Here is a 23,337-nt window from a genome sequence, read left to right on the forward strand (position 1 = left end):
ATATCTGTTATCACCGGCCATCGCCGAAAACGGCATCATGCTAAAAGAGGCAGAAACCTGCTTAACCTCCAGCAACTTAAACGGTCTTCACCTACAGAAACCTCCTTCTCCATGGGCTTGTGGAACTATCAATCCGCAGTCAACAAAACAGACTTCATACAGTAGCTGGCTATGCCAACCACCTTTCGTTGGAACTCCTTGCTCTCACTGAGACTTGGATCAAACCAGAGAACAATGCCACCCCGGCTGCACTCTCCACTAACCTTACACTATCCCACACCCCTTGCCCATCTGGACGAGGAGGTGGGACGGGCCTGCTGATCTCCAACAAATGGAAATTCACCCCGCTACTGCCTTCAAACAAATATGTCTCATTCGAATTCCATGCCATCACAGTGATCGCCCCAGCAAAACTCTACGTGCTGGTCATCTACCGCCCTCCAGGCCAACTAGGCGACTTTATGGATGAACTTGACACTCTGCTGTCCTCCATCCCTGAGCATGACTGTCCGCTTCTTGTTCTCAGTGATATGAACATCCACTTAGACGCCCCAGGCTCAGCGGACTTTTTGGCCCTGATCCACTCTTTTGACCTCAAACTGGTTCAAAGCCCACCTACTCACAAAGCTGGCAAAGAGCTTGACTTGATCCTCACTCGGAACTGCAGCACAGACACCCTCATGGTGACGCCTCACCACTGACCACTTCTTCATCCAGTTCAACGTCAGCCTGACAGAACAGCCCCCGGCTCCTCAGCTGATGGTCACATTCCGCCACAACATCCGGAACCTGTCTCCAACGCACTTTTCCTCTGTGGTTGCCTCCGGTCTACCTCCACTCAACACCTTCTCCTCTCTGGAGGTTAATGAGGCCACAGACTCGCTCTGCTCCACACTGAGCTCGTGTCTTGACGAGCTGTGCCCTCTTACCACAAGACCAGCTCGATCCAAACACTCTCATCCATGGCTAAATGATACCCTCTGATCGCAGCGCACCAAGCCACCAGCGCTCAGAGCCGCGGAGAGGAAATGGCACAAATCCAAACTAACTGATGACCTCAAAAACTACCAGACACTCCTGACCTCTTTCTCAGCATCACTGCTGCTAAGACGGCTTTCTACAATGACAAAATCAACAGCGCTACAGACACTCGAAAACTTTTCTCAACCTTCAAATCGCTACTCAACCCTCAGCTGCCTCCTCCATCCAGCCTTGCGGATACCCTTGCCTCATTTTTTTACAAACAAAGTGGCGGCAATCAGCAGTCAATTCTCTACATGCCCACTCAATGCATCTGACTCAAATACCGCACTCCTACAACTTCTAGGGGCTACTGGAACATCTTTTTCAGCATTCGTGCCTCTCTCCGAGAGTGAAGTATCTAGACTCCTGACATGCTCGCTGGATCCTATACCTACGAGCCTACTTTAGTCCATCAGCCTGACCATCGCTTCAGCTATCACACATGTGATCAATGCCTCGCTAACCTCCGGCACATTTCCAACAGCGTTCAAAATGGCCCGGGTAACACCGTTACTTAAGAAGGCTTCTCTCAACCCTGCTCAAGTCGAGAACTACCGCCCTGTCTCACTCTTGCCTTTCCTATCCAAAGGCATTGAACGAGCAGTCTCCAAACAGGTCTCTGACTTCCTTTCACAGAACAACCTTCTGGATCCAAATCAGTCTGGGTTAAAAATCGGCCATTCTAACGAAACGGCTCTGCTGTCTGTAACAGATGCCTTAAAAGAAGCCAGGGCGACCGCTCGGTCATCGGTACTCATTCTCATATAGCCTAGTATATATAGCCTCATCGGCTGCCTTTGACACGGTTAATCACCGCATCCTTCTCTCTATACTCGCTAACATGGGAATCTCCGGTTCTGCTCTCTCCTGGTTTGAATCCTACCTCACAGGACGCTCGTTTAACGTATCATGGCTTGGTCAGCTATCTGCACCTCAAAATCTCACCACAGGGGTCCCCCAGGGCTCAGTGCTGGGCCCCCTTCTCTTTGCTATCTACACCACGTCCTTGGGACAGATTATCCGTTCGCATGGCTTCTCATACCACTGCTATGCAGACGACACACAGCTCTATCTGTCCTTTCCACCTGATGACCCCTTGGTTTCAGCACAGATCTCAGATTGCCTCTCAGACATAGCTACGTGGATGAAGGCACACCACCTCCAGCTGAACCTCTCAAAGACTGAACTGCTGGTCCTCCCAGCTAAACCTACCATACACCACGACATCAACATCAAATTTGACTCCTTGTCTGTTTCACCTACCAGGACTGCAAGAAATCTAGGAGTTGTTCTCGACAACCAACTAACCTTCTCAGATCATGTTGCCTCAGTCGCCCGGTCATGCCGTTTCGCACTCTACAACATACGGAAAATCAGGACTTACATGATTCAAGATGCTACCCAACTTCTGGTTCAGGCAATAGTCATCTCACGACTCGACTACTGCAATGCCCTTCTGACAGGTCTCCCAGCTTGCGCAGTGAAACCCCTTCAGATGATCCAGAACACGGCGGCGCGCCTGGTCTACAACCAACCCAAAAGGGCACGTTACCCCGCTGCTCATCCAGCTACACTGGCTACCTATGGCGGCCCGCATCAAATTCAAGGCTCTAACGCTTGCCTACAAAGTAGTCTCCGGTTCTGCTCCCGCCTACTTGAATGCCCTCATACAGTCATACGCAACCTCTAGACCACTGCGCTCCTCAGACGAACGACGTCTAGCTCTACCACCAGTTGGCTCAGGCCAATCCAAACTTTTCTCATCTGTTGTTCCTCGTTGGTGGAACACACTGCCAGTTCCTACAAGGGCAAGGTCCTCCCTCTCCATTTTCAAAAAACTCCTGAAGACCCAGCTCTTTAGAGAACATCTCCTCTCATAGCATCACTTACTGTACAACAAGTCTTGCCGATCCTAGCACTTACCAGCCGTCTTGAACTGACACGTAACTGTTAAAAACAGCACTCACTGATGCACTTATTCTAGCCCACATCTTAACTAAACTGAGTCATTTAAATAAAATGACTGTAGTCATGAAGTTTGAATAGTCCGTTTGAGAAGAGAGGGAAGTTAAAGTCTAAGACTGCTAAAGAGAAAAAACCTAAGGGAGACACTGCTGGTGGCCTTTGATCGCTCTGCCATAGAGAGCATACTGCCGTACTGCATCACAGTGTGGTACACAAGCTGCACTGTGGGGCAGAAAAAATCCCTGCAGAGGGTCATCCGCTCTCCAGACTCATCATTGGCTGCTCTCTGCCCACATTGGACAGCATCGCCTCATGCCGTTACCTCAGCAGAGCAAAACACATAATCAAGGACTCCTCCCACCCAGGACAGGCCTCCTCCCATCCAGGCCTCCTCTTACCCAGGCCTCCTCTCACCCAGGCCTCCTCTCACCCAGGCCACGGACACTTTCAGTTACTCCCCTCAGGAAGGCGTTACAAGTCTGTCAGAACCAGCACATCCAGATTCAGAGACAGCTTTTTGCACTGCATTTGCACTTTCTAGCACTGTGATTCTGATTCTGAAGTTAACTTGGCAAGGCTACCAGCGAGAGTTGCAGTTTGTTACAATCCTGAATTTTTAATAGTTTGCTGGATAAGTTAACAAAGTAACCAGCGAGAGTTGAAACACAGGGAGTTAAGAGGAAAGAACTAGGACCCAGGGACTCTACTAAGACCTGAAAAAAAATATTTTTCAGCCAACTAGCTGCACACACCTTGTAAACTAGATGATGAAGTCCCCTAGTTGTGAATAGCAGCAACCGAAGTCTGAAGTATCATCACAGAGGCTAGCTTAGTCGCTACTGACATTGACACCAATACTGACAGCTCTGGTATTGTCAAATAATGGCTCACACTCTTCTTCCACGGTGTAAAGTAGGTAGCGATAGTCTTTTCAAAACAGCGACACCTCAGTTCAGGAGAATACTGCAACTAGTGTCGCAACCACCATGCACAAGTATAAATGGTTACGGCGCTCCCATGACGTCACATTGTCGGGCGAAAGGTCGCGGGAACAGCGATCGGACAACAGATCGGTATTTAGAACATCCGCAGAGTGCTACAGGGAATTCTAAATTCCCAGAGGAAGGGAATGAGATATCCCCAATAATGCCAAAGCTAATCTTCATGATAAATGCAGAGGAAGAAGACATCAATTTATACTGTATGATTAGTGGAGCTTCCAGCTGTGACCTCCATCTCTCAGCTGAAAGTGTGTGTGTGTGTGTGTGTGTGTGTGTGTGTGTGTGTGTCTGTGTGTGTGGGGGGGCATATTCTTGTCAGTTTTCAGGCGAGGTGTGGAGCAGAGCCTATGCTAGCTCTCTAGATGGCATCTTTAAACATGGAGGAGCAGTGCCTATGCTAGCTCTCTAGGTGTGAGGAGCAGAGCCTATGCTAGCTCTCTAGATGGCATCTTTAAACATGGAGGAGCAGTGCCTATGCTAGCTCTCTAGATGGCATCTTTAAACTTCAAACTTCCGTCAGTACACTGATGGTGTACACTGAGCGCTTACTTGCATTATTATCCCATTATCTGCACTATATAAGTATAAGTATAATATAAGTATTTGAAGTGTAAGTAAGTATAAGTAAGTATATATACTCTTTTGATCCCGTGAGGGAAATTTGGTCTCTGCATTTATCCCAATCCATGAATTAGTGAAACACACTCAGCACACAGTGAACACACAGTGAGGTGAAGCACACACTAATACCGACACAGTGAGCTGCCTGCAACAACAGCGGCGCTCGGGGAGCAGTGAGGGGTTAGGTGCCTTGCTCAAGGGCACTTCATCCGAGCCTATTGGTCGGAGTTCGAACCGGCAACCCTCCGGTTACAAGTCCGAAGCACTAATCAGTAGCCACGGCTAAACATAGAGGAGCATGTACCTATGCTAGCTTTTCAGATGTCATCTCTCTATCGTTCTGTATGCAGACTTGTTCACACAGCTCCAATTAGATCCCACACACTATCAGGGCGCTAGCAGTGTTCTTCCTCCCAATCTCACCCTGATGAATTATTCATCTGGCTGAGGAGGGTCATTAACACACAGCTGATGAATGCCTGCAAGCCTGCCCGCCTGCCTGTGTCATATCTCCTGCAGGACTGTGGGCTGACTTTACAGCACTGGTTAGGCTGAGCACTAATGCCCAATGCTAACATCATAGCGACAAACTAACTAATGGCCAATGCTAACAGCATAGCGACACACTAACTAATGGTCAATCCGAACATCATAGTAACACACTAACTAATGCCCAATGCTAACAGCATAGCGACACACTAACTATTGGTCAATCCGAACATCATAGTAACACATTAACTAATGCCCAATGCTAACAGCATAGCGACACACTAACTAATGCCCAATGCTAACAGCATAGCGACACACTAACTAATGGCCAATGCTAACATCGTAGTGACACTAACTAATGGCCAATGTTAACATCATAGCGACACACTAAACTAATACCCAATGCTAACATACTGTCTACACATAAAGGAGATCAAAATATGATTATATTTATTCAAATCTCTAGGGATACTGACCATTGCAGTAAGTGGCTTTATAAAAGTGTCAGCTCAATGTGTCAGTAAGAGTATTTAGCTATTAGCTGTGCTGCTAAATGTGTCAGTAAGAGAATTTTGCTATTAGCTGTGCTGCTGACTGAGAATCAAGCCTATGATCTGCTGTAGTCACTCTCATGTAGAATACAGGTCATACTCGGACCACGTGCTCTGTGTGTGTGTGTGTGTGTGTGTGTGTGTGTGTGTGTGTGTGTGTGCCATTAACTCCTGCTGACTGAGAATCAAACCTATGATCTGCTGTAGTCACTCTCAGGGCGTTTGTGAGACTGGTCTGTCTCATCACAGATGAGTGGAGAGCTGTCATCAAGCCATCGGCTACAGTACACCCTGATTTCACACTGCTTGACTCTATTGAACACATCATAAAGACACACACACACACACACGCTTCCTCTCTCTTTCTCTCTCATTCTGCCTCTCTCACACACACACACATTGACACTTTCTCTGTATACAGGCACCCCCCACCCCCCCGCTCTCTCTCACACCAAAACACACACTTTCTTTCCCTTTCTCTCTCTCTCACGCACACACAAACACACACACACACACACACAAAGACACATACACACACACACACACATACATCTACACACACATTTCACAGGGCCATGCTTTATTCGAGTTGTCATAATTACACCTGAAAGGCACCGGTGTGTGGATGTCTTTGACTCATCGAACGTAAGTCGTGAGAGAATTATACTGACCACACACACACACACACACACACAAACACACACACACACACACACACACACACACACACTAACTCTCCATAAATGCAGTACACATACTCACACTCTTGTACACACACACACACACACACAAACCCTCTCTCTCATGTGATACTCTGAAAGAGACTTGATGCTGTGCGATGACACACAAATGCACTTGATGAAGGCCTATATATAAACATTTATCATCCCTAATCACAGGCCATTGGCCATTACTCAAGCAGAGAAGCTACAAACACACACACACACACACACACACACACACAAACACTCTTCAGGCGGAGGAGCTCCCAGAGTTATGTGCCAAAAATGCTTAACAATGCACTCATAATGAACGCTAATTAGACCGCACACATAGCACATAAAACACACTTCAAAGGGATAGAGAGTCAGAGAGGAGAGAGAGAGAGTCTGAGAGAGGAGAGAGAGAGTGAGTGAGAGTCTGAGCGAGGGAGAGAGAGAGAGGAGAGACAGTGAGAGAGAGTCTGAAAGAGGAGCGAGAGAGTGAGAGAGAGTCAGAGAGAGGGAGTGGTAAGAGAGAGAGGGAGAAAGAAAGAGATAGAGTGAGAAAGAGAGACAGACAGACAAGGATATATATATATAGAGAGAGAGAAAGAGAGTGAGGAGAAAGTGAGAGGGGAGAAAAGAGGGAGGGAGACAGAGAGAGAGAGGTAGAGAGAGAGAATGAGGATGGAGAGAGGGAGGGAGGGAGACAGAAAAAGAGGTAGAGAGAGAGAATGAGGATAGAGAGAAGAAGGGAGGGAGACAGAAATAGAGGTAGAGAGAAAGGATGAGGATAGAGGGAGGGAGGGAGAGAGACAGAGAGGTAGAGAGAGAGAGAATGAGGATAGAGAGAAGGGGGGGGCTTAGCACAAACTGCCCATCTCTGTTCATTCCTGTCTGAGCACTAATACCAGGACACAGCTGGTGACATTTAAGTAAAAACCCCAAACGCCTGAAATGTGGAACATCCATTTTAGTTTCAATTTTCAGCTTTCACTGCCACTTCATGACACTGAACAACATGATCACAGTACAAATCCATTAATGACCAGCCAGACATCTAGCACATTTGAAATATTTTAAGTGACTAACTTTCAGTGTCCCGCCGGCGGGACAGTTACCCCCCTCCCCCACCTCCCCCTAACATTCTAAATCAATTGTATGCACCATATTTCTATGTAGCATAGTAATGTTATACACCATTTCAAAGCTTTGACTCTTGGGAATCCAAAAATGACAACTTTTTTCATGTACAATCTGTATAGTGCTTTACATTCTCAGATTAATCTTATTATGTCTCAATTAAATTTGATCCAAAATGCCCCCCTCCCCCCCTTCCGCTTTTGGTGCTACCCTGACTTCTGGCTGCAGTGTAGCTGCAGCACAATAAGTAGATGCAACATATTGGGTACTGAAATATTCACAAGAATCCATAGAAATTGAATCTTCATGTTGTGTTATCCAATATTAGTTGTACAGATGTATAGTCTATCTTATACACACTCATTGAACCAACAAAGTAAATGCAAAAATAGAGACATTTTTGTAATCATTCCCTATTTAGTGTAGTCATTCCATATCAGAACCCCTGAAGTATAATCCAAATACAAGCATGAAACCTCAAAGTGTTACCTTTCATTTGAGACCAGGATTATGCTTCTACACAAAGGGGTTCATGTGCAGTAAGCATTTGATTGTCAGTATGCATTTTGGATAACAAAAAGTCCTATTGGGGAGTATCCATAGGCATTTTACAAAACGCATGGGCATACCTTGGCAAATAATAGTCTAAAGCACTCATATTTTCATTCTATATTGATCTACTTTTGCACACAACTTCACAAGACCTGGTGCTAGGGCTCAGTTGTGTTTCTAAGGGATATCAAGAGACCTAGAGGGCTGAAATGTGGTCAGTTCAGAGATGCTTGTAATCCGGCAGAAAGAAAAAACTATATTCTAGCCTCTGTAACTCTTTGTGAGTACATCACACATTTATTTAGACTGTTTCCTATGAAAACTAGAGATTCTCAGCTTTCTATAGAGGTCCAACATTTGATGGTAGGCCCCAGAAGAGGTGGGAACAATGCCCTTGTAAATAGGCACAGTGCAATTTCAGGCAAAAACTTTTTGATAGTTAAGAAGTTAAAATGTGTAACTTCCTGTGTTTTTTACTCAACTAAATAAGTAGAGTAACTCCTAAATAAGTAGAATAACAGGGCTGGTGTGTGGGGTGTGGGGCTGGTGTGTGGGGTGTGGGGCTGGGGTGTGGGGCTGGTGTGTGGGGTGTGGGGTTGGTGTGTGGGGTGTGGGAATGGTGTTTGGTGTCACTCTGAACTGACCACTTCATATACGTGCCGGGTGTGTGTGGTGTGTATGTGTATGTGTTTGCTGTATTCATATGTGTGTCTGTTATCTGTGTGTGGTGCGTGTGTGTGTCCTGGGAGCTAACCTGAGGGGGCATTCACACTAGCCCATTTGGCCCGGATCCGAGTTTGTTCGTAGATCGATGGTTTGGTGACTTTTGCTAATCTGAACCTGGATGCGGACCAGGGTCCATTAGAGAACAATGGTCTGGGGTACGGTTCCTTAGAACTTGTTAGAACAGTGGTCTGGGGTACGGTTCGTTAGAACTCATTAGAGCAGTTGTCTGGGGTATGGTTTGTTAGCCTGGCTAACGTCAGACCTCATCTCATTGAGATGGGGTCTGGGAACTAGACATTCATTTTCTTGTATTTGAAACGTGGTTTACGAATGCCCAGAGCCGTTTATTGGGCGCTCCGAATGTCTATCAAATGTGTCTGTACGTAGCTCATAACGGCTTCGGTGTGTCGTCATCGTCTTGCTGCCCTCCCTCCTTTCTGTGATTGGACCCCTAACTGAGGCGAAAATTTGCTCCATGGAATCCAGGCTGCCTAGCAGCGTGAATAAAATCGCGCGGGTAAGGCAGCATGGGAAAACCCAGGCTAATGGTTTGTTAGAACTCGTTAGAACAGTGGTCTGGGGTACGGTTCGTTAGAACTCGTAAGAACAGTGGTCTGGGGTACGGTTCATTAGAAGTTTGAATGCTATCTGTTCCAAAACCAGGAAATAAACTGCCGTTTTTGTGACGTTGCAATATTGGTTAAAAGAAGCTAGTGTTTCTGACATTAACAGACGCAGGTCCGCAAACAAAAATTTAATGTGAACAGAGAGCAGCTAGGTCAGGGCTGGGGGGGGGGGGGGGGTACGGTCCAGTTAAGAGCTCAGTGTGAATGCAACCTCAGGGTTGAGACAGTGCACCTGTAAGGGGGAGGTCTCACTGACACATGATTCCCCTCCCGGGCTGGAGAGCACCGGAGCTAGACTGATGTTTTTAGTAGTTGTTGTTGTTGTTGTTGTTGTTATCTAGCATTTGTTTACCTCTCCTGTCACCTGAGGCCAGTGGCCTGTCCTATCTCGTCTGGCAAGAGAGTTATCACAGGTGACATCTTCTGTTTCCATCCCAACCACGTTACCGGGCAACCGTATGAGTTATGGAGGGACTAGACCCACATGGAGGCATATAACACAGTCACAGGTTAGCCCCCAGGACACACACACACACACACACACACATAACACACACATACATACAGTACACACATATGGATACAGCAAAACCCACACAAACACACACACACACACGATCACAGCCACACAAACACACACGCACACATAAATACACAATTACAGCAACACATATACACACACATGCACACACATGCACACACACACACACACACATACACACACACACACACACACACACACGCACACACACAGACACACACACACATACAGGTACACACACATACACACACACGCACTCACAGGGGATCAGAGACAGAGGAATAGAATGATAGAATGAGTCAATCAAAATCACGCAGCAGCAACAACCACACAGGCACACACTCAGAAACACAAGCATTATGACATACCCACAAATACTGTACACCATCAAGCACACACACACACACACACACACACACACACACATACACACATACACACACATGCTATCATACACAAAACACCCCCAGATATAATGGAGGTGAGAAACATGAGTCAGAGTCCAGTGTGTGTGTGTGTGTGTGTGTGTGTGTGTGTGTTTGTGTATAAGATTAGATATTAAAGTCCAGCTTTATCCACGCCTCTCACACAGTGCGTGCGTGCGTGCGTGCGTGCGTTTGTTTGTTTGTGTTTAAGATTAGATATTAGAGTCAAGCTTTATCCACGCCTCATCGTTGGCACATAACTCCGGGAGCTCCTCCGCCTCTCCTGAAGAGAGAGAGAGAGTGTGTGTGTGTGTGTGTGTGTGTGTATGTGTGTGTGTGTGTGTGTGTGTGTGTGTGTGTGTGTGTGTGTGTGTGTGTGTATGTGTGTGTGTGTGTGTTATTAGATTATTAGATTTATATTAGATTTAGTGTAGATATTAGATCTAGGCTTTATCCTTGCCTCTCACTGCATCCGTTTACTCACAGCATTGACAGCTCAGTCACCGCTTTCAACTCACCAAGCCCACTCTGTGTGTGTGTGTGTGTGTGTGTTTGTATGTGTGTGTGTGTGTGTGTGCCATGAACAGTTATATCATATAATAAAGAATGACTGCCAAAACAACTGCACTAAGAATGTAATGGCAAAGAACACACCATCCCTCTACTGTGACAACATGTTCACACACACACACACACACACACACACACACACACACACACACACACACACACACACACACACACACACACACACACACACCATCCCTCTACTGTGACAACATGTTCACACACACACACACACACACACACACACACACACCATCCCTCTACTGTGACAACATGTTCACACACACACACCATCCCTCTACTGTGACAACATGTTCACACACACACACACACACACACACACACACACTATCCCTCTACTGTGACAAAATGTTAATGTCGGTATAAAAAGTCTCATATAAACACCTCAATCGGAATGGAAATTCCTGATCCGATCAGAATTTTAATCGGAATGAAAGAGGTGGTGTAGTCCGCTCCTATTCCGAATGAACAGCCATGTATAAGGTCATTCGGATTAACTGCTGTATCTTCTCAATTTTTCAACCGGAATTACAAAAAACTGTCCATGTAAACGTGGCTACTGTATTGTGAATGGGTTCCATGTCTGGGTGTGTTCTCTGTTTACTGAAGTGGACATTAAACATTATTTTTATTCTTAACAGCCAGCTAGAGGAACCATGAATATCTGTGTAGGATTGTATGCATGTCCTGAAGCCCTGAAGGTGTATTAGCAGGGACAGGAACTACACCTTTAAATTCACAGAGGAGGAACACAAAGCCCTGAAGGTGTATTAGCGGGGACAGGGACTACACCTTTAAGGGACTGGAGACTAGATAGACTCGACTGCACACAGGAAAGACGATTTCAACTTTCAGCTGGAATTACATGTGAAGGGTCAACTGCTGCCCGATGCTGGTCTTGATGCCGTCGTATTCCTCGTGTTTGTGTGTGTGTGTGTGTAGGTGCGTGCAAGTGTGTGTACGTGTGTGTGTGTGTGTGTGTGTGTGCTGTGTGTCACCTCCTCCTCCTCAATGCTGGTCTGCTGTTGTACTCCTCGTGTGTGTGTGTGTTTGTGTGCTGTGTGTGTGTGTGTTGAGTCTCACCTCCTCCACAGTCCTTCTCCTCCTCCTTGATGCTGGTCTTGATGCTGTCGTACTCCTTGTGTGTGTGTGTGTGTGTGTGTGTGTGTGTTGAGTCTCACCTCCTCCACAGTCCTTCTCCTCCTCCTCGATGCTGGTCTTGATGCTGTCGTACTCTTCGTCGATGTTCTGGTTCCCGCGGATCTGGCTGAGCACGCGCCGGGCCTTCTGGGTCAGACCCTTCTGGATGAGCCAGCGCGGGCTCTCGGGCAGGAACAGGAAACCCAGGAACTGCAGCACCGCCGGAACCACCGACAGACCCAGCATGTACCTGCAACGGAGAGGAGTATAGAGGGAGAGAGAGAGAGGGGGAGAGAGGGGGGCAGAAAGAAAGAGAGAGGAGAAGAAGGGGGAGAGAGGAAGAGAGAGAGGGGTGATTTAGCGTGGCAGTTAAGGAGCTGGGCTAGCATGCAGTAGCCAGAAAAGTATATGATATAAGTATAAGTATATATACTCTTTTGATCCTGTGAGGGAAATTTGGTCTCTGCATTTATCCCAACCCGTGAATTAGTGAAACACTCAGTACACAGTGAACACACAGTGAGGTGAAGCACACTAATCCCGACGCAGTGAGCTGCCTGCTACAGCGGCGCTCGGGGAGCAGTGAAGGGTTAGGTGCCTTGCTCAAGGGCACTTCAGCCGGTTAGAAGTCCGAAGCGCTAACCAGTAGGCCACGGCTGGCCCAGGGAGAAGTTGTGGGTTCAATTCCCGGCTTCCACCGTTGTGCCCTTGAGCACTTAACCCTGAGTTGCTCTGGGGACTATGTAACAATGCCCTTGTAATATGATTGACATGTAAGTCACTTAGAAAAAGCGTCTGCTAAATGAATACATGTACATGTTGCCTCGTCACTGGAAACAAAACACGTTTTGTCATGGCAGCAACGCTTACTAGGCCTTCTGCCACTACAAAGATCATTTGATTAAGAATGATGCACATCAAGTTGGTGCGACACATGTGATGAAAAAATACTTATATCGCTGTAACGTTTAGCCAGAGGTGGATTAGTGAGAGTTTATTTCGACATTAATGTGATGGAAAAGGGTTGGAGCGATGTAAGTTACTGTGACGCCTGCTCAAAATGTTCACAAAGTTAGCGCTAAAATCTGGATTTTGTCTCACGCATACCAAGACGTTCACCTCACAGTCACTAGAAGTGTTCCATTCCCTACATCTGTTGATGGAAAACAATGCAGCGCAGTAGAAAATGTGCATTACTGTAACGGACATTATAACATCATTTCAATTCGCTAGAATCACTCTGTTGAATTGAAAATGTGGCTTCTAATATCACTCAAAATGACATCGAATTGTGAGTTAATTCGCTTGAAAATCGTTTGGAAAAAGGGCTTATATTAAAATAAATGAAAGAGCAAGGCAGGCAGAGAGAAATGAGGTAGGGATGCAGAGACAGAGACAAAGGAATGAGAGAGAAAGAGAGCAAGGGAGAGATGGAGATAGATGGAGAGATGGAGAGAGAGAGAGGAAGAGATGGAGAGAGAGGGAGAGATGGAGAGAAAGAGAGAGATGGAGAGAAAGAAAGAGAGCGAGGGAGAGATAGAGAGAGAAAGAGAGCGAGGGAGAGATAGAGAGAGCGAGGGAGAGATGGAAAGAGAGAAGGAGAGAGAGATGGAGGGAGCGATAATGGAGGAGACGTGAACAGGAAGGAAGAAAGCCGCAGCGCAAATGAGCATGAGTTGTGCGTGTGGACGTATGAGAGCGACGCTACCGACAAGTCAATCTGATTTCATTCACACTCCTGCGAAGGCTGTGTGTGTGTGTGTGTGTGTGTGCACTCCTCCGAGGTCTGTCATCGCCTGCCGTCTCTGTTCGGATCATTTCATTACGCCACCCAATCTAACCCAATTCACCACTACACCATTCCCACTGCTCTCTATTTAAAACACACACACACAGACACACACACACACACACACACACACTCTCTCACTAACACACTTCACTACACAGACTACCCAATCTAACCTAATTCACCACCATTCCCACTGCTCTCTATTTAAAACACACACACACACACACACACACACACACACACACACACACACACACACACTTTACTATACCGACTAGTGACCTGCTGGCCATGTTTGACAAGACAAAGCCCGTCAATTACCACAGCATCACTCAACAGGTCACTAAACTACACAGACACTAAAGTACACTAACACCTACACACACACACACACACACGTATACACACACACACACACACACACACACACAAAAGCTTTCCACACCTTCTTAAACATCAGATTTAAGGCCTTTTCAACACACTGAAAGGCTCAACACGTTGAAATTCAAGGACCCAAGAAGCCATAGTTGGACACATTTCGATAGTTATGGTTATGGTTATGGATTTAGCAGACGCCTTTCAAGGTTAATAATTGTTACAACACTAAGAATTTATTATTTTGAGAACGGTCAGGCTTAACAAAAGAGATACTGACTTGAAGCCGTGAGCACTTAGCAACATTTCTCAACAGTGCTGTGTTGCAGTGGTGGTATACTATGCGGTCTCTCAAGACCACTCTGAAGCAGTTATATTTCTCAAATTCACAAACCCAATGATTTCGAAAACTTTCAGGGTCAGAGCTCTCAATTCTAAGCAATACATACCCACCAACCTGTTAGTTAGGCTTGTACTGTAGATCCCGAGCATTTGTGACAATGTGACCCACTCTGTCACTATATTTTTCTTTATTATTTACTTTTTGTTTCCTCATTGTAGGCTAAGTTTTCTTCTTGGCAGAGTCTAGGTGCTCATAGGTTCTGTTATTTCTATGTGTACTGTAGGTCGACATGGTTGTGTGTCGGTGTTTTTCTGTGCGGCTTATTATAACAGTCAGTAAAGGCTTTGCTTTATATTTAACTCTGATTTTTGTTTTGGCTTTGTGTTTTGTCTAATTGTGTATCTGTTCCGCAATTCATAAATAGATTTATTTTCCACTGGGTGTTTATCTGAATATCTCCGCTTATTCAATAAATGTTATTATCTTACACCCTTATACACTGTTTGGACGTCTGCTTCTACTGGACCACGAGGTCACATTGTTACAGTATTGCAGACCTGTTCACCACGTTAAAGCTGCAGTTGGCAAGTCTGACAGATTGAGGGGACTTAGCCAACATTTTGAATGTTTACAACACTCATGCCCCTCCCCCACTACCACTGAGCACCCTCTCATCGAGTTTGTGCTCGTCAGTGCGCACCAGACTGCACCAGACTGTGATTGACAGTCAGATCTCAGATCTCTGCTCTGATTGGACCAGAAGAACCGGGAGCTGTGGATTTTTGCAAAACAAATAACAGGCTCTAGGTGGAGGTAGAAGTGCAGGTTTTTTTCTAAAAACCTGCTGATTTATGTTGTTCTGTCGGAGCATAGTGTCGGTTTCACACACACACACACACACACACATAGTGTCGGTTTCACACACACACACACACACACACACACACACACACACACACACACACACACACACATAGTGTCGGTTTCACACACACACACACACCCACACATAGTGTCGGTTTCACACACACACAAACACACACACACACACACACACACACACAGATTAATGACACTCTAAGCAGCCATCCCGTGGTAGGGCTGGGAAACAAGCTGTTCGTTGGTTTTCTGAACTTCAACTTGGGTGGTGAAGGATCGAGGGAGGTGAGAAAAAAAATGCTGCCATTTCTGAGATCTAGCCTTCCCACAAACGAACATCTGTTCAGTGAAATGTGATTCACGCTTTGCACAAACACACATCAGTAGGATCAGATCTGCTTCATATCCAAACCAGATCTATTCCAGATCCGGGCCGCAGCCGGTCCACACTCGGGCCAGATCCACTTCGACTCTAATCCAAATCTGTTCTGCAGTCGCCTCCTATCTTGGGAACATTTCACTACAGGGACGGAGAGAGATCTTATCTTCTTCACAAAAGATCTGTCAGTGGCCTTCAGCGGTCCAAATGCCAGAGGCGTGCGGAGATGGACATCTCTCCTGACATTCAACAGGATCCTGATGAAGGCGCACACAGGTGACACGGGTCAGCAAAGCAGGTCCCAAACAAACAAACGTCCCCTCTTGCGTTTAAAAGTCAACACTATGCAATGACGTGTGTGTGTGTGTGTGTGTGTTGTGTGACATTTACCTCTGCTCTCACAAACAAGCTTTGAAAGGTACACTGCGCTGGTGCCCTATTTATCACACACAATGGCAGTTTTAAATGCTGTGGCTGTCTCTGCTCGCACACTGTACACCCACTAATTGTCCGCTTTCTTCTGATTTGACAAGAATAGAAATGCAGGTTGGCAACACAGCCAGGATGTGATCTACAGTAGGGCAGTGTGTGTGTGTTCAGAGTGATCTAAGGCAGTGTGTGTGTGTTCAGTGTGATCTAGGTGTGTGTGTTCAGTGTGATCTAGGGGAGAGTGTGTGTGTGTGTTCAGTGTGATCTAGGGCAGTGTGTGTGTGTGTGTTCAGTGTGATCTAGGGCAATGTGTTTGTGTTCAGTGTGATCTAGGGCAGTGTGTGTGTGTGTGTGTGTGTGTGTGTGTGTGTTCAGTGTGATCTAGGGCAGTGTGTATGTGTGTGTTCAGTGTGATCTAGGTGTGTGTGTGTGTTCAGTGTGATCTAGGGCAGTGTGTGTGTGTGTGTTCAGTGTGATCTAGGGGAGTGTGTGTGTGTGTGTGTGTGTGTGTGTGTGTGTGTGTGTGTGTGTGTGTGTGTGTGTGTTCAGTGTGATCTAGGGGAGTGTGTGTGTGTGTGTTCAGTGCTTATGGTCCCCCTCTAGAAGCGGTGAATGGCATGGCTTTATAGATTAATTTCCCTGCCTCTTCTGTTGGCATGGCCACAGAAATAATGGCATTCCTAATGTGATGTTGTGTGTGTGTGTGTGTGTGCGTGTGTGTGTGTGTCATGGGTGCAGGGGTAAGGCACACACACACACACACACACACACACACACACACACACACACACACACACACACGCACACACACACACACACAGACACAGACACACACACACACACACACACACACACACCGACACAGACGGACACACACAGACACAGACACACACACACACACACACACACGGAGTACTCTCGGAGGAGAGTACTCTAGAGCAGTGTTTCTCAAACTTTTTCAGACCAAGGACCACTTAACCAATAAAAAAAAACTCACGGACCACCGAGCTAAAAGAAAGAGTAAACCTACAGTACAGTATTACACAATAGGCCTACTCACCGAACCACCTTGCTTATTGTATTTGCAGCTTGCAGAACTGTTTGGATTTACATACAAGTTGGTTCAATATCTATCAATATCTGGTATCTATATTATATTTTACCATGTCTGCTCACGGACCCCTTGGGATAGCTTGCGGACCACACTTTGAGAAACACTGCTCTAGAGGGCATGTCCACTGCTGTCCACCACAGGAACATGGCGTCCACGATAACAAACACTTACCACTTGACTTGCACAGTCCGCCCACAGAGACTGAACAGCTCCGTCTACACCTGCCATCTACACCTGCCGTCGTCTACACCTGCCGTCGTCTACACCTGCCGTCTACACCTGCCGTCTGCACCTGCCGTCTATACCTGCCGTCTACACCTGCCGTCTACACCTGCTGTCTACACCTGCCATCTACACCTGCCGTCTACACCTGCCATCGTCTACACCTGCCGTCTACACCTGCCGTCTACACCTGCCATCGTCTACACCTGCCGTCTACACCTGCCGTCTACACCTGCCGTCTACACCTGCCATCTACACCTGCCGTCTACACCTGCCATCTACACCTGCCGTCTACACCTGCCATCGTCTACACCTGCCGTCTACACCTGCCATCTACACCTGCCATCGTCTACACCTGCCGCAAACACGTCGAACCCACTAACACACAAACACACAGCTCCTCTTTGACAGTACCTGTAGGAGGAGGAGGAGGAGGAAGATGAAAGGGTCAAGGAGGAAGAAGAGGGGGAAGATGAAAGGGTTGAGGAGGAGGAGGAGGAGGAAGATGAAAGGGACATGGAGAAAGAGGTCATGCAGAACGAGGAGGAAGAAGAGGAGGATGAGGTGGAGGGAGAGGAAGAAGAGGAAGAAGAGGGGGATGAGGTGGAGGGAGCGGAAGAGGAGGGGGATGAGGTGGATGATGACCAGGACGAGGGAGGGATGAAGATCTCACCTCCAGCCGCCGCGGTGCAGGTAGCTGAAAGCTCCTCCCATCAGACTGGCCATGAGCTGCCCGGCAGTGATGAAGAGCGTGTTCACGGTCACCAGCTGACCACGCAGGTGAGGGGGAGACGACTCCGCAATATACACCGGCACCGTCATGGAGGCTATACCTGGGGACAGGACAAGAGAGGGAGAGAGAGAGGGGGAGAGAGGGAGAGGGAGGGAGGGAGAGAGAGAGACGGAGGGAAGGAGAGAGAGAGACAGGGAGAAAGTGTGGAGGCAAGGAGAGGAAGAGTGGAGGAGCAGGGGAGAGGAGAGGAAGAAAAGTGGGAGGTTGGAGGGGAGAAGAAAGTATGAGTGGGGAGAATATAGAGAAGAGGAGAGGAGGAGAGGAGAGGAGGAGAGAGGACAGGAAAGGAGAAGAGGAGGAGAGGGGAGGAAAGGAGAGGTGAGAGGAGAGGAGAGGAGAGGGGAGGAGAGGATGGAAGCAGAGAGGAAAGCAGAGGAGAGAAGAGAGGAAGAGGGGAGGAGAGGAGAAGAGAGGAGAGGAGAGGAGAGAGGAAGAGGGGAGGAGAGGAGAGGAGAAGAGAGGAAGAGGTGAGGAGAGGAGAGGAGAGAGGAGGATGAAAGCAGAGGAGAGAAGAGAGGAAGAGGGGAGAGGAGGGGAGGAGAGGATGGAAGCAGAGAGGAAAGCAGAGGAGAGAAGAGAGGAAGAGGGGAGGAGAGGAGAAGAGAGGAGAGGAGAGAGGAAGAGGGGAGGAGAGGAGAGGATAAGAGAGGAAGAGGGGAGGAGAGGAGAGGAGAGAGGAGGATGAAAGCAGAGGAGAGAAGAGAGGAAGAGGGGAGAGGAGGGGAGGAGAGGATGGAAGCAGAGAGGAAAGCAGAAGACACATATTAGAATTATGAGGTCAATAAAACTCAATAAAATCACATTAGCCCTTTCTCTCTCAAAGCTTGTTAGAACACCAGCCACTGCACATCAACCAACACATGCATTCACCAGCACACACCTGTCTGCATTCCACTCACTACAGCAGGGGTAAGAGACGTCTGGATGCATGGACACACACACACACACACACACACACACACACACACACACACACACAGGACCCCAGGTAGAGCTCACACACACACACACCTACACACACAACGGCCCCCAGGTAGAGCTTGCATTGAGCCACATCGCCTTAATTTGTTTTAACAAACCCACCCAAATCATGTTGAGACAAAATGCACAGAAGGTGTCTGGCCGAGGGCGAGTCTTTACTGTGATTAAAGCTGAAATGAAAGTCATCACTCTGGGAAAATGTGGCAGCGGATCGCAGCGCTGTTTAAAAAAAAAAGAGAAAGAAAAAAGATGCAAAGCTCAGAAAATTGCCTTTCGCTCTCAAATCGAGTCGAGCGCCGACCTGCCACTGAGGAGACGCACGGCCGCCCCGCAGTCCTCCGTGAATCACACCGAATTTGCTAAACCGACGTGCTCACTCCATACTCAGTGCATTAAACAGTAGTGTGTGTTAGGGTGTGTGTGTGTGTGTTAGGGTCTGGAGATGGATGTCTCAGAGACGACAACATCAGGAAGGGACACTGTGTGGTGTGTGTGTGTGTGTGTGTGTGTGTGTGCGTGTGATGGTGTGTGTGTGTGTGTGTGTGTGTGTGTGTTACCATGCACCTCCTTTCTTCCCTTCTGCCACCTACCATCTCCTTCCAGTTACAGTTTGACTAGTACTTAGTGTTCTACTCTCATCCTCTGGTAGTGTCATGGTGTTTCAGTTTGACTAGTACTTAGTGTTCTACTCTCATCCTCTGGTAGTGTCATGGTGTTTCAGTTTGACTAGTACTAAGCCTTCTGCACAGGGACTGAAAACAGAATGGTTTTCGTTTCGGTTCGTTCTGAGCAAAAACATTATTTTTTCATTCCTGTTCCAGTGTTCCAAGGCCTCTCATCTAAACGGTAACTGGTTAGAACATTACAGAAGAACATTATAACATTCCTTTAAAAATGACATTGTCTTTACAAATTGATTTATGGCTGGTGGCACATTTTTTTTTGCCCAACAGCATTAAAGCTTAAATCAAAGCACATTCAATATCAAGGCTAACTGTTAAAATCACTGTGCTTTAATTTAGACGTGGGGCGAGATTTGAAAGTAGGCAAGTAGGCCTATATAATATTAAATCTTAAAAAATGTCTGATAGCATAACTTCAGGCACAGAAAATGTCCTTGCTTTAAGCCCTAGTGTCATGGTGTTTCAGTTTGACTAGTACTTAGGGCCCGTCCCAATACCTCCCCTACCCCTAGATTTTTGCCCTAACCCTCGTTTTTGCGCATGCATGTGTAGGGCTAGGGTGTCCCATTACTTTAGGGAGCAAGGGGAAGTGCTATTTTCCCCTTAAAATTAACCCTCAAAATATAGCCAGGACCGATGCAGGCTTAAAACTAAGTGGGAGATGAAATTACCCAGGATACCGTGCAAGCTCAGCGAGCCGGCCAAATTTTTCATATATTTTCGCAAATAAGCATATTAAAATTTCGTAATATGTTGGAATATGTTAGTTTGATGCACATCTGATGGACTGTTGAGTTTTGAACACTAATGTTAGAAAATATCTCACGAAGCTATCTGACGATGTTCATGATATCTGCTGAGTGCTTTGAGAGAGTCTGCCCATCAAATAACGTTATATATCTGATCTGAGTAGTTTCGTCAATATTTAGGATCTGTGTTCTGGCGTTCACATGAACAGGAATATCTTTGTTGATTAACCAGACGTAGATAAACCAGCACAGCCAACACAACAATGACCGCTGGAACGGGCATGTTCCTGAATGAAAATAGTAGTTGACGTAGGTGAGCACGTTCTCTACGCTAATTTGCATATAGTGGTGTCCCAATTCATAGGGAAAGATCTTCACCCCCTCTTCCTTTGTCGAGGGGGCTTTAATGTTGAGGGCAATCAAAACCAAGTGGAAGTTTTAAAGGGGGAGAAATGGGATGGACCCTTAGTGTTCTACTCTAATCCTCTGGTAGTGTCATGATGTTTACAGTTTGACTAGTACTTAGGGCCAATCTCAATTCTCTATTTTACCCCTTCCCCTTCCCCCTTCCCCTTAGTTTTGCGCGTGCACGTGAGACGAAGGGCTATCTCAATTCTCATTTCGATCGAGGGGTAGGGATAAGGGCAAGGGGTAGATACCCCTTAAAACCAAGTAAGATCGGGAGCTTACTTGAAACCGAGGGGTAAGAGAAATACCCAACATACAACACTCACACAGGAAAAATAAGCACACCGAGAGATTCATTGACATGAAATGTTGGCATTAATAAGGATTATAAAATTAAAATGGTAATTGTTTTATGTTGCATTCAATCTTGTGACCATATATTGAAGGTCCTGTTCTTCACGAGGAAGCTTTCAAAAATCGCTGTTTTGCGCGAATGTCTCGCATTTTACATATTTCCATGGCTACCCCGCGAATTGGCAGCATGTCAGAAATGTAAAGTCCAATAGCAGCTAAATTCGATGAACTTCTACGAATCTCGATTAGTGGGTTAGCGAGGTATGTTGCGCTCAAAGCCAGGCTATGCTGTGACACGAAAGTGAATCTGTTTTAGTGTCGCTATATCACCGTGGTATCTTATGCTGTCAACCAAACCTGGTCGGGAGGAGGTTATGTGCTAAGTTATAGCTCAAATCCTGTAATCTACCGCACACTGACCAATCAATTGTCTTAAAAACGAAGTTCTCTCACGTGTAGGATTCTGTCATATATCTTACAGGTGGAGCTCCGCCTCTACTAACATTTTGGATCTCGAATGCGCTTTAATAGTGCTGTGCGTGCAAATATCCCACTATGGACGTGCATACCATACAACAACTGATGACAATTGATTTATTTGATGTTATAGGTTAGACACAAAAAATCACCGCAGTGTAGATTAAGCTATAGCTCATGAATGCGGAAGTAATTGTTTTTAAATAGAGGCGGTCTTGTGCGTCTCCAAGTTACACAATTGGCCAAAGTCATCCCAACACCGAGAACGCGCACAGATCTAACCTAGCGTTCATGGGCTTCGGAAAAACCTTTCTCCGAGTGAAAACATCATCATTCCGCGTCATTCACGTCACTTAATGTGTGATTCAGAGGTCGGAAACTGGGGCTAGATTTTGCTAACAGAGTTGCCCAGTTAGGGGCTCGTCATCACTTTTGTCGTCACGTTGTAGTTCATTTGTAGTCCATGTGGCCTTTCATGTCCAACAGTTTTAATGTGAACTTGGGAATTTGCCCTTTTTATCACTTGAAAAGCTGCATATCTTTCTTTCACGAGCATCTTACACTATATTTTAAGCAAATACAGTTGTTTGTTTAGGATTAGTGAGTGTATGTTTTACCCTTTGTTGTGGCATCCGTGTTTGTCACACATTCGATGGCAAAGCACTTGAACACTTGCTGTCGGAAAAACAAAGTAGCCATGGGGGCGGTCCTTGTCATTCCGAGGTGCTCTGAATGCACCCTAAGCTGAAAGCCTAGTTTGACAAATATATCACATAACTGCAATCGTAGTATCACTTAACGTATACCCCTGAGTCAAGGCTTTGTCAAGCCTCGATATGTCTACATAGCCTAGATATGTCTAACGTGCTTCGTAGTATACCCCACTGGACCAGAAGGTAGGCTGCGAACGAACATATAGGCACGTTCTGCTGTTGTTGAAATAATTCCTGAACGGTTTTATTCCGAGCTGAAAATGCAATGATAGCCTATTTGACAGAAGACAGGTTGCTAGTATCAAAATTTTAGCTTTCAGTGTGGTACGATCTCTGTAAATTACGTTAATTCAAGTGTTTCAATCATTTAGCTCTCCCTTATGGTTGGCTAGTGGTATCTCATTTCCAAGGGGAATATTCTTCACCCCTATGTCTTGCCACTCGGTTTCGAGGGACAAGGGCTAGGGGTAAGATGAAGGGATAGGGGAAGGGGTAAAACAGAGAATTGAGATTGGCCCTTAGTGTTCTACTCTCATCCTCTGGTAGTGTCATGG

At 46.5% G+C, this 23,337-nt stretch overlaps 1 protein-coding gene across 1 annotated transcript in view; it reads right to left on the reverse strand.

The window, feature by feature from the left end:
- Positions 1–23,337, reverse strand: part of slc2a13a (solute carrier family 2 member 13a) — a 121,032-nt gene that overhangs the window by 72,900 nt on the left and 24,795 nt on the right. The window contains exons 2-3 of the mRNA XM_076297451.1: positions 18,299–18,458; positions 12,134–12,342 (exon numbers count right to left, since the gene is read on the reverse strand). Coding sequence (XP_076153566.1) covers positions 12,134–12,342; positions 18,299–18,458 — 369 coding nt within the window. The remainder of the gene's footprint in view (positions 1–12,133; positions 12,343–18,298; positions 18,459–23,337) is intronic.

Source organism: Alosa pseudoharengus, unplaced genomic scaffold (assembly GCF_046254945.1).
Source record: "Alosa pseudoharengus isolate Yale_2024_CS ecotype anadromous, Long Island Sound unplaced genomic scaffold, YU_APseudo_1.1 YU_APseudo_1.1_scf_20, whole genome shotgun sequence".
Classification (NCBI taxonomy): Eukaryota; Metazoa; Chordata; class Actinopteri; order Clupeiformes; family Clupeidae; genus Alosa; species Alosa pseudoharengus.